This window comes from Enoplosus armatus, chromosome 10 (genome assembly GCF_043641665.1).
Source record: "Enoplosus armatus isolate fEnoArm2 chromosome 10, fEnoArm2.hap1, whole genome shotgun sequence".
Lineage (NCBI taxonomy): Eukaryota > Metazoa > Chordata > Actinopteri > Centrarchiformes > Enoplosidae > Enoplosus > Enoplosus armatus.
Genome location: NC_092189.1, coordinates 11,650,708 through 11,663,544, shown reverse-complemented (window position 1 = coordinate 11,663,544; position 12,837 = coordinate 11,650,708). Strand labels below are relative to the sequence as shown.

The window sequence follows — 12,837 nt, the reverse complement described above, 5'->3', positions numbered from 1 at the left end:
ATCACCAAGACTAGACTTCAGTATCATAGACAACGGTACAAACATATGTTATGCTGGTAATAGCGCTGAACTAAATAACCATAACACCTTTTAGAATTTCAAGAAAGGAATAACATTGAACATGGATAAAACCACGTAACAACAATTCAGATCTTTCACAAATAGCAAAAATGGCGTTTTAAAAACGAATCACCTTATTGACTTTGCAAGAAATAAGGAAGCCAAAATGAGTTACTATATGAAAGTGATAGATTAGCTATTAAGATCAGACATGGGTTCTTACCTCTCCAGATGCCCTCCTCCTGTCAGGAAGCACCAGTGTATTCGCATGGCTGCCCGGGACTATAGTAGATCCTATACTCATTCTGGGTCCAACTAGCATGTACCGTTTGTCTCCAGATCTGTACTGGATGCTGTGACACAATGTCCCGTCATAATTAGGCTCTTGTAGATATTTAGAAGTATAGTCTGTGCTTTTGGAGCACTGCATTGCAATCAGCACGATGATACTGATGAGAAAAAGTACTGAAACTGAGCCCAAAGTTATCATCAGGTAAAAAGTCACATCAGTCCCCTCCTCATCCTTTGTTGCACTTTTAACATCAGAAGCTGCAAAAGCCTCTTTGGGCTCCACAAGTTTGACAATCACAGTAGCTGTTGCTGAGAGTGAAACGTTGCCATTGTCTTTCACCAGTATGAGCAGTTTATGCTCAGCCTCGTCTGTCTCTGTGAATGAGCGAAGTGTTCGGATCTGTCCTGTATAGCGGTCCAAACCAAAGAGACTGTGGTCAGTAACTTCCTGCAGTGAAAACAGTAACCAGCCGTTATATCCTATATCAGCGTCATAGGCTCTGACTTTAGTCACCAAGTGTCCTGCGTTCACATTGCGGGGAATCTCCTCCACACCTTCAGCAGAACCGTTAGAGCTGACTGGATACAGGATGACTGGAGCGTTGTCGTTCTGATCCAGAATGAACACGTTCACTGTGACGTTGCTGCTGAGTGACGGAGTTCCAGAATCTGTGGCAACAACTTGGAACTGGAACGTTTTCAGACTTTCAAAGTCAAAACTTTTCAGCGCGGTAATGTGTCCATTGTCTGGATTTATATTGAGAAAAGACATAAAGTCACCTTGATTCCCTCCTCTAACAATATGGTAAGAAATGATTGCATTGTCGTTCACATCTTTGTCCGTTGCGCTTACAGAGAATATTGACGTTCCAGCAATGTTATTTTCTGACAGGTAAAACTGTAATGGATTTTGGTCGAAATGTGGACTGTTATCATTTACATCTGATATCTGAATGTTGAGAGTTTTAAATGTGGATAAAGGAGGTTCACCACAATCAGTGGCTTTTATTGTTATTTCATAATGTGACACCTCCTCTCGATCCAAAAATATCTTAGTAACAACTGAATATATGTTTTCCTTATAGGAGGGCTTTAATTCAAAAGGTACGTCTGAGGTTATACTTGAAATAATCTTTCCATTGACACCGGAGTCTTTATCCCTCACACTAATGAGGGAAATCACTGTGCCAGGCTTTGAGTCTTCAGACACTGTATTTGACAGTGATGTGACTTCTATTTCCGGTGGATTGTCATTGACGTCTCTTATTTTAATAATGACTCTACACTCACCCGCTGATGGAGGTTGTCCTTTATCTGATGCCTCAACATCTAGTTTATAAACGTCGTTTTCTTCATAGTCCACTACTCCTTTTACTTTAATCTCTCCGGTTAATTTGTCCAATTCAAAAATGTCGTATACTTTTTTCTTCAGAGTTTTACCAAGGCTGTATTCAATTTCGCCATTGGTGCCTTCATCTGGATCCGTCGCATTCATTCTAAATATTGAAGTACCGACTGGAACATTTTCTTGTATTTCAATTTGATAAATCTCTTGACTGAACATCGGACGATTATCATTACTGTCAAGAACAATAATAGAAACATTTAATGTGCCTGATCGTAGAGGTTTCCCTCCATCAACTGCTGTAACCAGTAGCTCGTGTTTGTCCTTTTGTTCTCTGTCTAATGACTTCTTCAGCACTAAAAAGGGTATTTTATCCTCATCGCTTTGACGGATATCCACTTCAAAATGTTCATTTGACGTTAAAGTGTACGTCCGAATAGAGTTAATGCCAGCATCGGGATCACGAGCAGTGTGCAGTTGAAATCGCCTTCCTGGCAATATTTGTTCACCTATTTCAAATATCTGTTCTCTTTCGGGGAAACTAGGAGAGTGATCATTTACATCAGTAATTTCTACAACTACGTAGTGTATTTCCAGAGGGTTTTCGACTATGACTTTTAGCTCAATGAGGCAAGTACCGCTGCCATGACAGAGCTCCTCTCTGTCGATTTTCTTAAGGACATAGAGAGCCCCATTGTCCTGATTTACCTCAAAAAATGCATCCTTAGATTCAGAAACAACACGGAACCGTCTGTCAGACAAAGAGTTGATGTCAAGGCCAAGATCCTTCGCAACATTTCCAACAGCAGTTCCATCTTTCACCTCCTCTGGAATAGAGTATCTTATTTCTGCCAAAGCCCGTTTTCCGACAAACAACAGTAGAGCCAAATGTATAGTAATGCAGGAAGAGACCCTTCTTCGAGATTGTGTTTCGATCCCCATTGTTATCCAACAGCACATTAATACTCAAAAACCCGTTACTGCAATCAATGTCTATATCAAACCCGTTGTGTGTCGCAAAATTACAAAATGCACAACACGATTCCATCGAGTGGCGTGCTCGATTCAAATGTCTTCTCTGCTTTTTTCAGGGTGCAAACAAAAGCTTTGTAAGGGGAGGGACAACGTTTCCTATGGTTTCTCGATGTAATACTGACACCCAGAGGTCTTTGGGAAAGTACAAGGCTATATACTTAAATTTAAAAACAAATCTACCCAATGTACCATTAACCTTTCAGCATTTAAACATCTGATCAAGGTATTCACTGTCTGTGGCAAACAAAATGTGGCAAAGGCGTATAAGTTGAAGTTGTTAGAAATAGTGTAGTTAATGGACTCCGTGCACAAAGAAATGTAATTAAAGAAATTATGTTATTTATGAACAAAAGAAGCAATTGCGTTTCAGCACCATGGATAGAGACGGAAACACCTGCGACTTCAAACTGTCCTATTAGTTGTATATTAGGATTTGAATGCATGTTTATTGAAATATCACAGACACCCGGGCAAATATAGTTTGCAATTCGTATATGCTGTTATCTTTGGGAAGAGTAATGCCAGATCATTACTGTACCATCGACGACGGTCATAATCAGGCAAAAACTATGGTGTTTGAAATGGATGATGGAAAATTAACGATTTGACCTATTTTAAATGTTTGGTATTCATCGGCTTACATGGAAAATGTCAAACAAGGGGTGAGTGAAGTATGGCCAAAACTACGGAGCCTCTTGTAGACACAACAAAGCAAATAAACTAAGCATTTTAGTTCACTGTCTTGAATCCTTTTCCTATGGAAACGACGAACACTGTCCGGCAAAAACAGAGTCTCAAAATGAAGTCAGACTAACCGGTAAGGATGCAAATAATAAGCATCACACCTAATCCGACATGTAATCTGATCGAGTTTGTACTAAAATGTTTGGTAGTGTCGGTTCTTTACTGCAGTGTGTACTAGGGCCGCTAGAAAGTGACAAAAGAAAAAATGCTATTGACCAAAAAGCAATGACAGAATGGAATGCATATAGACATTTTGCATATCATATTGTTTACGAGCTCTTACCTCTCCAGATGCCCTCCTCCTGTCAGGTACCATCAAAGTATTCGCATGGCTGCCCGGGACTATAGTAGATCCTATACTCATTCTGGGTCCAACTAGCATGTACCGTTTGTCTCCAGATCTGTACTGGATGCTGTGACACAGTGTCCCGTCATAATTAGGCTCTTGTAGATATTTAGAAGTATAGTCTGTGCTTTTGGAACACTGCATTGCAATCAGCACGATGATACTGATGAGAAAAAGTATTGAAACTGAGCCCAAAGTTATCATCAGGTAAAAAGTCACATCAGTCCCCTCCTCATCCTTTGTTGCACTTTTAACATCAGAAGCTGCAAAAGCCTCTTTGGGCTCCACAAGTTTGATAATCACAGTAGCTGTTGCTGAGAGCGAAACGTTGCCATTGTCTTTCACCAGTATGAGCAGTTTATGCTCAGCCTCGTCTGTCTCTGTGAATGAGCGAAGTGTTCGGATCTGTCCTGTATAGCGGTCCAAACCAAAGAGACTGTGGTCAGTAACTTCCTGCAGTGAAAACAGTAACCAGCCGTTATATCCTATATCAGCGTCATAGGCTCTGACTTTAGTCACCAAGTGTCCTGCGTTCACATTGCGGGGAATCTCCTCCACACCTTCAGCAGAACCGTTAGAGCTGACTGGATACAGGATGACTGGAGCGTTGTCGTTCTGATCTAGAATGAACACGTTCACTGTGACGTTGCTGCTTAGTGACGGAGTTCCAGAATCTGTGGCAACAACTTGGAACTGGAACGTTTTCAGACTTTCAAAGTCAAAACTTTTTAGCGCAGTAATGTGTCCATTGTCTGGATTTATATTGAGAAAAGACATAAAGTCACCTTGATTCCCTCCTCTAACAATATGGTAAGAAATGATTGCATTGTCGTTCACATCTTTGTCCGTTGCGCTTACAGAGAATATTGACGTTCCAGCAATGTTATTTTCTGACAGGTAAAACTGTAATGGATTTTGGTCGAAATGTGGACTGTTATCATTTACATCTGATATCTGAATGTTGAGAGTTTTAAATGTGGATAAAGGAGGTTCACCACAATCAGTGGCTTTTATTGTAATTTCATAATGTGACACCTCCTCTCGATCCAAAAATCCCCTCGTGACAACTGAATATATGTTTTCTTTATAGGAGGGCTTTAATTCAAAAGGTACGTCTGAGGTTATGCTTGATATAATTTTTCCATTGACACCGGAGTCTTTATCTGTGACACTAATGAGCGAAATCACTGTGCCAGGCTTTGAGTCTTCAGACACTGTATTTGACAGTGATGTGACTTCTATTTCCGGTGGATTATCGTTGATGTCTATGATTTTTATAATGACCCTACACTCACCTGTCAGTGGAGGAGGTGTTCCTTTATCTGATGCCTCAACATCTAGTTTATAAACGTCGTTTTCTTCATAGTCCACTACTCCTTTTACTTTAATCTCTCCGGTTAATTTGTCCAATTCAAAGATGTCGTATACTTTTTTCTTCAGAGTTTTATCAAGGCTGTATTCAATTTCGCTATTGGTGCCTTCATCTGGATCCGTCGCATTCATTCTAAATACTGAAGTGCCGACTGGAACATTTTCTTTTATTGCAATTTGATAAATGTCCTGACTGAACATCGGACGATTATCATTACTGTCAAGAACAATAATAGAAACATTTAGTGTGCCAGATCTCGGAGGTTTCCCTCCATCAACTGCGGTAACGAATAGCAAGTGTTTGCTCGTTTTTTCTCTGTCTAATGACTTCTTCAGCACTAAAAAGGGTATTTTATCCTCATCGCTTTGACGGATATCTACTTCAAAATGTTCATTTGACGTTAAAGTGTACGTCCGAATAGAGTTAATTCCAGCATCGGGATCACGAGCAGTGTGCAGTTGAAATCGCCTTCCTGGTAATGTTTGTTCAAATATTTCAAACGTCTGCTTTCTTTCTGGAAAACTAGGAGAGTGATCATTTACATCAGTAATTTCTACAACTACATAGTGCATTTCCAAAGGATTTTCAACTAGGATTTTTAGCTCCATTAGGCATGTACCACTACCGTGACAGAGCTCCTCTCTGTCGATTTTCTTGTGGACACACAGAGCCCCATTGTCCTGGTTTACCTCAAAATATGTCTCCTTAGATCCAGACACAACACGGAACCGTCGGTCAAACAAAGAGGTGATGTCAAGGCCAAGATCCTTTGCAACATTTCCAACAGTAGTTCCTTCTTTCACCTCCTCTGGAATAGAGTATCTTATCTGAGCAAAAGCCTGCTTTCCGAAAAACAGCAGTAGAGCCAATTGAAACACAAATAAATTGTACTCCCTCGTTCGACTTTGTCTATCTGTCCCCATTATTACACTACAACTCAGCAGAAACACAATGAACGATGTTACTGCGACAAAAAGTGATCTATGTCCAACCCGTTATGTATCGCATAGTTACAAAATGCACCACATAAATCCATCGGCTGGCGTTTGATTCAAATGCCTGCTCTGCTGTAGATGACAAACAAAAGCTTTTTCAGGGGAGGGACATAGTCCTCAACCGTTTCCCAATGTTACAGTGACACCCCGAGGTCTTCAAAGGAACGTAATATATGTATATGTATCTATATATATATATAGATATATATATATTTTTTTTTTTTTCAAGGATTTACTATGTCTTTTTGTCCAAATCATCGTTACTTCCTGTCGTAAAATTAGTATGTAGACACTGCAAAAGTATATTTTACACGGCGAGGTAAAAATGGTTGGATAGGATCATGAACGTAGAACACCATTTTAACATTTCTACAGTATTTGAGTATTTGTTGCGCTCTCTCTCTCTCTCTCTCTCTCTCTCTGGAAAGTTTCCAAAGCTTACTTGCTTTTAGGCAAGATTCTTATTCGCCCAAATTTTCCATTTCTAATATAGGTGTAGTGATAGTAAAAGTTATTTTGTTTCTCTTACATTATTATTGTGTATTATCTTTTGTATATCGAATGTGCTTCAGTAATCATGGAAAGCAATCACAATCAGGCTCACGTGTTGTGTGTTTTAATTCTAATATAGCGCAGTATTAATAGAGGAAAGCCCACACAAACTACTCGCACAACTCAATAGAAACAAATGCACACCTCCCAATCAATTGATAACAGAAAAGCTAAAGTGTTTCAGCACCACGGACAGCGGTCACATCCAAGAAAAGGGTTGCTTTTAGATCTTACCTCTCCAGATGCCCTCCTCCTGTCAGGGAGCACCAGTGTATTCGCATGGCTGCCCGGGACTATAGTAGATCCTATACTCATTCTGGGTCCAACTAGCATGTACCGTTTGTCTCCAGATCTGTACTGGATGCTGTGACACAGTGTCCCGTCATAATTAGGCTCTTGTAGATATTTAGAAGTATAGTCTGTGCTTTTGGAGCACTGCATTGCAATCAGCACGATGATACTGATGAGAAAAAGTACTGAAACTGAGCCCAAAGTTATCATCAGGTAAAAAGTCACATCAGTCCCCTCCTCATCCTTTGTTGCACTTTTAACATCAGAAGCTGCAAAAGCCTCTTTGGGCTCCACAAGTTTGACAATCACAGTAGCTGTTGCTGAGAGTGAAACGTTCCCATTGTCTTTCACCAGTATGAGCAGTTTATGCTCAGCCTCGTCTGTCTCTGTGAATGAACGAAGTGTTCGGATCTGTCCTGTATAGCGGTCCAAACCAAAGAGACTGTGGTCAGTAACTTCCTGCAGTGAAAACAGTAACCAGCCGTTATATCCTATATCAGCGTCATAGGCTCTGACTTTAGTCACCAAGTGTCCTGCGTTCACATTGCGGGGAATCTCCTCCACACCTTCAGCAGAACCGTTAGAGCTGACTGGATACAGGATGACTGGAGCGTTGTCGTTCTGATCCAGAATGAACACGTTCACTGTGACGTTGCTGCTTAGTGACGGAGTTCCAGAATCTGTGGCAACAACTTGGAACTGGAACGTTTTCAGAGTTTCAAAGTCAAAACTTTTTAGTGCGGATATTTGTCCATTATCTGAATTGATATTTAAAAATGCTACAGTTTTAACTTGACTACCTTCCTCTCTAAGTATATGATAAGTTAAAGCTGCATTTTCATTCAAGTCTTTATCCGAACCAGTCACTGAAACTATTGGGTGTCCTGGCACGTTATTTTCTATCAAGTAAAGTTCAATTGGATTTTGCAAAAATTCTGGCACATTATCATTCACGTCTGATACATCAATACTCAAAGTTTTGAATGTAGACAGAGGCGGCTGACCGCAGTCTGTAGCTGTTATTGTGATGTCGTAATGCGAAACTGATTCTCGATCCAAATTCTGTTTCAAAACTAACGAGTACATATTGTCTTGAAACGATGGTTTTAAATCGAATGGCATATTATCTGAAAGACTACATATTACTTTACCGTTTAAACCGGCGTCTTGGTCTGTAATACTAATTAGAGAAACCACAGTCCCAGGTTTTCGGTCTTCAGATACCGTGTTTGACAGAGATGTCACTTCTATTTGAGGTTTGTTGTCGTTTTTGTCGAGCACTTTGATGATCACCCTGCAATCAGTGGTCATTGGAGGCTGTCCTTTGTCAGTTGCATGGACGTCTAACTTATACACGTCAACCTTCTCAAAGTCAATTTCTCCCTTAACTCGAATTTCACCAGTGTCTTTATCTAAGCTAAACATATCATATATCTTCCGGTCAAGTTGACCACCGAAAAAATATTCAATGTCTCCATTTGCCCCTTCATCCACATCAGTTGCCATTACCTTAATTACGCTCGTCTCTGTATCTACATTTTCAGGTATTGTTACTGAATATACTTCTTGGCTAAATGTCGGATGGTTATCATTTGAATCGAGAACGATGACTGTGACATTCAGCTTCCCTGATCTCGGTGGATTTCCACCGTCAATTGCTGTCAGAATTAGTTTGTGCTCATGGTGTTTTTCCCGATCCAGAGACTTTTGCAGAACTAAGAATGGTATCTTGTCCTCTCCTCTCTCTCGAATTTGTATGCTAAAATATTCGTTTTGATTTAATTTATACACACGCACAGTGTTGGTGACAACATCTGGATCGTGCGCAGTCGGTAACTGGAAACGTTTGCCAGGAACAGTGGACTCAGAAATTTCTAATATTTTCTCCTCCTCTTGAAAGCTCGGTGAATTATCATTTACATCTATGATTTCAACTCCCACATAATGTATTTCCATGGGGTTCTCGGCTACCATTTTGAGGTTCATTAAACATGGAGAAACGCTTTCACATAGCTCCTCTCGATCGATGTTCTTATGCACATACAACACGCCATTGTTCTGATTTACTTCAAACTGAGCATCTTTACTTCCCGAAACAATACGAAACCGTCGTTCTTCCAGCGAACTGATGTCCAATCCTAGATCCTTGGCGACATTTCCAACAACAGATCCCACTTTTACTTCCTCTGGAACTGAATATTTAATCTGAGCTGAAACCCTTTCCAAGCAGCTGAGCATCAGAGAAACACGGAGGGCTAACCACCAGGACTGTACTCCTCGTCTTTGTCCCCCGGCTCCCATCGTTTCAGTTTTGATTAGTATATCCACTCACAGGTCCTCGGGAAAAAGTAAATTACCTAAGCTACAAAATATAGTGTTGAAATGTACCTCATATTTTCGATTTATCGATGTACAAATGCAACAACGGCAACACTCGTTTCGGTTGAAGGTACTGTCTCTCGTCTGTCGACCTGAACAAAACCTCTCTGGAAGGGGCAGGGCCAACACTATAACACAACAGTTTATGCTGATGTGACACCGACACCTTGTGGACTGGGCACATCATGACCTCTTTTTAAAGCAAACCGCGACATAAACTACGATACCAGTGTGTTTGCAAATTGTAGCTCCTTAAATACAAATGATTCATGTTTTTATTGACTATTTTTGAATGCAGGTTATACTGCTTTAGATTTGAATGATGTATATTCATTTCATATCTGTATAGTATGACAATCTATGAACAGACTCCGAAACTTGATTACGTTGGGTAATGTTTGCCTGTGTTGCCAGTATAAGCTAAAATTCAAACCACAGCTTTAGTCCTTGAAATCCATGAATGACATCCATAAAGTTTTAAAACCACACTTACATTCTGACTTGAAAATAAACACAATATGACCAAGCGTGACTGTCAGCACCATAGACAGCGCTATGAAATATGCCATTATGTTGGTACAGCTTCCCCCGAGGAGAAAGTATTCCTTAATCTGAAACTAAAATCCTAACTTGAAAATCACCACAATGTGATAAACACACTACGCTTCAACACCTTGAACAGAGCTAGGATGTAAACCATGGATAGCGCCACGAAATATGGTGTCATTTTTGTAGCCTGAACACTCATTTGCTCATTTCAAGAGAGACATAAAGAGATATTGATATGGCTTAAATGAAAACGGCATGAAATGTTTAAGATCTTTTACTGTGCATGGTGAACTTCTTTATTTTAAACATGTTTTCAACGGTCGTCATATCTGTCAGGAGAAGATTATTTCAATGTAATCTGCAGTAATCTTTTGAGTGCATGAAAAATAGCTTTGATTAAAATCTAAATATGACTCACCTCTCCAGATGCCCTCCTCCTGTCAGGGAGCACCAGTGTATTCGCATGGCTGCCAGGCACTATAGTAGATCCTATACTCATTCTGGGTCCAACTAGCATGTACCGTTTGTCTCCAGATCTGTACTGGATGCTGTGACACAGTGTCCCGTCATAATTAGGCTCTTGTAGATATTTAGAAGTATAGTCTGTGGTTTTGGAGCACTGCATTGCAATCAGCACGATGATACTGATGAGAAAAAGTACTGAAACTGAACCCAAAGTTATCATCAGGTAAAAAGTCACATCAGTCCCCTCCTCATCCTTTGTTGCACTTTTAACATCAGAAGCTGCAAAAGCCTCTTTGGGCTCCACAAGTTTGACAATCACAGTAGCTGTTGCTGAGAGTGAAACGTTCCCATTGTCTTTCACCAGTATGAGCAGTTTATGCTCAGCCTCGTCTGTCTCTGTGAATGAGCGAAGTGTTCGGATCTGTCCTGTATAGCGGTCCAAACCAAAGAGACTGTGGTCAGTAACTTCCTGCAGTGAAAACAGTAACCAGCCGTTATATCCTATATCAGCGTCATAGGCTCTGACTTTAGTCACCAAGTGTCCTGCGTTCACATTGCGGGGAATCTCCTCCACACCTTCAGCAGAACCGTTAGAGCTGACTGGATACAGGATGACTGGAGCGTTGTCGTTCTGATCCAGAATGAACACGTTCACTGTGACGTTGCTGCTTAGTGACGGAGTTCCAGAATCTGTGGCAACAACTTGGAACTGGAACGTTTTCAGAGTTTCAAAGTCAAAACTTTTTAGTGCGGATATTTGTCCATTATCTGAATTGACATTCAGGAAAGTTGTCATATCACCCTGCAGCCCATCACCTCTCACAATGTGGTATGTTATTGCTGCATTTTCATTCAGGTCATTATCAGCAGCACTTACAGAAAGTATTGATGCGCCCGGGGCATTGTTTTCTACCAAATAAAGTTCAAATGGATTCTGACTGAAAATTGGTCTGTTGTCGTTTACATCAGACACATGAACACTCAAGCTTTTTACAGTAGAAAGTGGAGGTTCACCACAGTCCGTAGCTGTTATTGTGATGTCATAATGGGACACAGTTTCTCGGTCTAAACGCCCCTTTGTGACAAGAGAGAACATGTTTTCCTCAATGGATGGCGTCAAATCAAACGGAACGTTATCCGAGATCTTACAAATAACTTTCCCATTAAGCCCCGAATCTTTGTCCGTAACACTGATGAGAGAGATAACAGTGCCAGGCTTTGAATCTTCTGGAACTACGTTAGACAATGATGTTACTTCAATGTCTGGTTTATTGTCGTTCACATCTTTAATTTTTATCACAACTCTACTTTCGGCCGTCCAAGGTGGCTGGCCTTTATCTGACGCCTGCAAATCTAGTCTATAAATCTCCGTGTCCTCATAGTCCACTTTTCCTTTCACTCGAATCTCACCAGTGACGCTGTCTAATGCAAATGTGTCATGCACTTTTTTCTTTTGTGTTTTTCCAAACGTGTATTCAATTTCGCTGTTCGAACCTTCATCTAAATCTGTAGCGTTTAATTTTATTACAAGACTTCCTATCGCGGCGTTTTCTTCCAATGACACAGTATATATCTCTTTGCTGAACACAGGGCGATTATCATTTGCATCTAGCACAGTGATAGTTAAATTAAGGCTCCCAGATTTCGACGGACTGCCCCCATCAAGAGCAGTTAAGACGAAATGGTGCTCTGCCTTTTGCTCCCTATCCAAAGGCTTTTTCAGCACTAAAAACGGTATCTTGTCCTCCTCGCTGTCTCTGATTTCAGTAGCAAAAAATTCATTCGGACTCAACTTATATAATCGAACTGACTGTGCACCGACATCTGGGTCTCTAGCCGCATGAATTTGGAAACGAGTACCTGGAGGAGTATGCTCTGCTATTTCCAGTCGCTGCTCGCTTTCTGGAAAAGTCGGTGAATGGTCATTAACATCCGTTATTTCAACGCCCACGTAATGTATTTCCAGTGGGCTTTCAACCACAATTTTCAGGTTTATCAGACAAACCTTTGTTCCATCACAGAGCTCTTCCCGGTCCATCATTTTTCCAACATACAACACTCCATTGTTTTGGTTTAACTGAAACAGAGCATGATTGGGCCCCGACACAATACGAAACCGCCTGTCTGTCAAAGTGCTGATGTCAAGCCCTAAATCCTTTGCAACATTTCCAACAGGGGATCCCACTTGTACTTCTTCGGGAACAGAGTATCTTAGCTGAGCCAAAATCCGCTCGCCAAAGCACAGCAACAAAATCCCGGCAACCCACCAGCAGTTCCCTCGACGCCTTTGTCCTCGTTCTCCCATTGTGAAGGAAAGAAATCAAGTCTTTATTTGAGGCAAATACTGTAATCCAATTGCTCACCGAACTCGTCCAATTAGATCCATTTCACGATTCTCAATTAGAAGCTCTCA

The 12,837-nt window shown here is 40.8% G+C and overlaps 4 protein-coding genes across 4 annotated transcripts; all 4 read right to left on the bottom strand.

Moving 5' to 3' along the window:
* Positions 1–265: 265 nt before the first annotated feature.
* LOC139291718 (protocadherin alpha-8-like) lies at positions 266–2,638 on the bottom strand. The gene has a single exon (XM_070913824.1). The coding sequence runs from the start codon at positions 2,636–2,638 to the stop codon at positions 266–268; it is 2,373 nt and encodes a 790-aa protein (XP_070769925.1).
* Positions 2,639–3,649: 1,011 nt separating this feature from the next.
* LOC139291717 (protocadherin alpha-3-like) lies at positions 3,650–6,116 on the bottom strand. The gene is made up of 2 exons (XM_070913823.1): positions 3,759–6,116; positions 3,650–3,658 (listed from the first exon to the last, which is right to left on the bottom strand). Exons 1-2 carry the CDS (start codon positions 6,114–6,116, stop codon positions 3,650–3,652), a joined length of 2,367 nt encoding a protein of 788 aa, XP_070769924.1.
* Positions 6,117–6,920: 804 nt separating this feature from the next.
* LOC139291715 (protocadherin alpha-8-like) lies at positions 6,921–9,332 on the bottom strand. Its single transcript, XM_070913820.1, has one exon. The coding sequence runs from the start codon at positions 9,330–9,332 to the stop codon at positions 6,921–6,923; it is 2,412 nt and encodes an 803-aa protein (XP_070769921.1).
* A 1,030-nt stretch (positions 9,333–10,362) lies between these two features.
* Positions 10,363–12,729, bottom strand: LOC139291714 (protocadherin gamma-C3-like). The gene has a single exon (XM_070913818.1). The coding sequence runs from the start codon at positions 12,727–12,729 to the stop codon at positions 10,363–10,365; it is 2,367 nt and encodes a 788-aa protein (XP_070769919.1).
* Between the last annotated feature and the right edge of the window lie 108 nt (positions 12,730–12,837).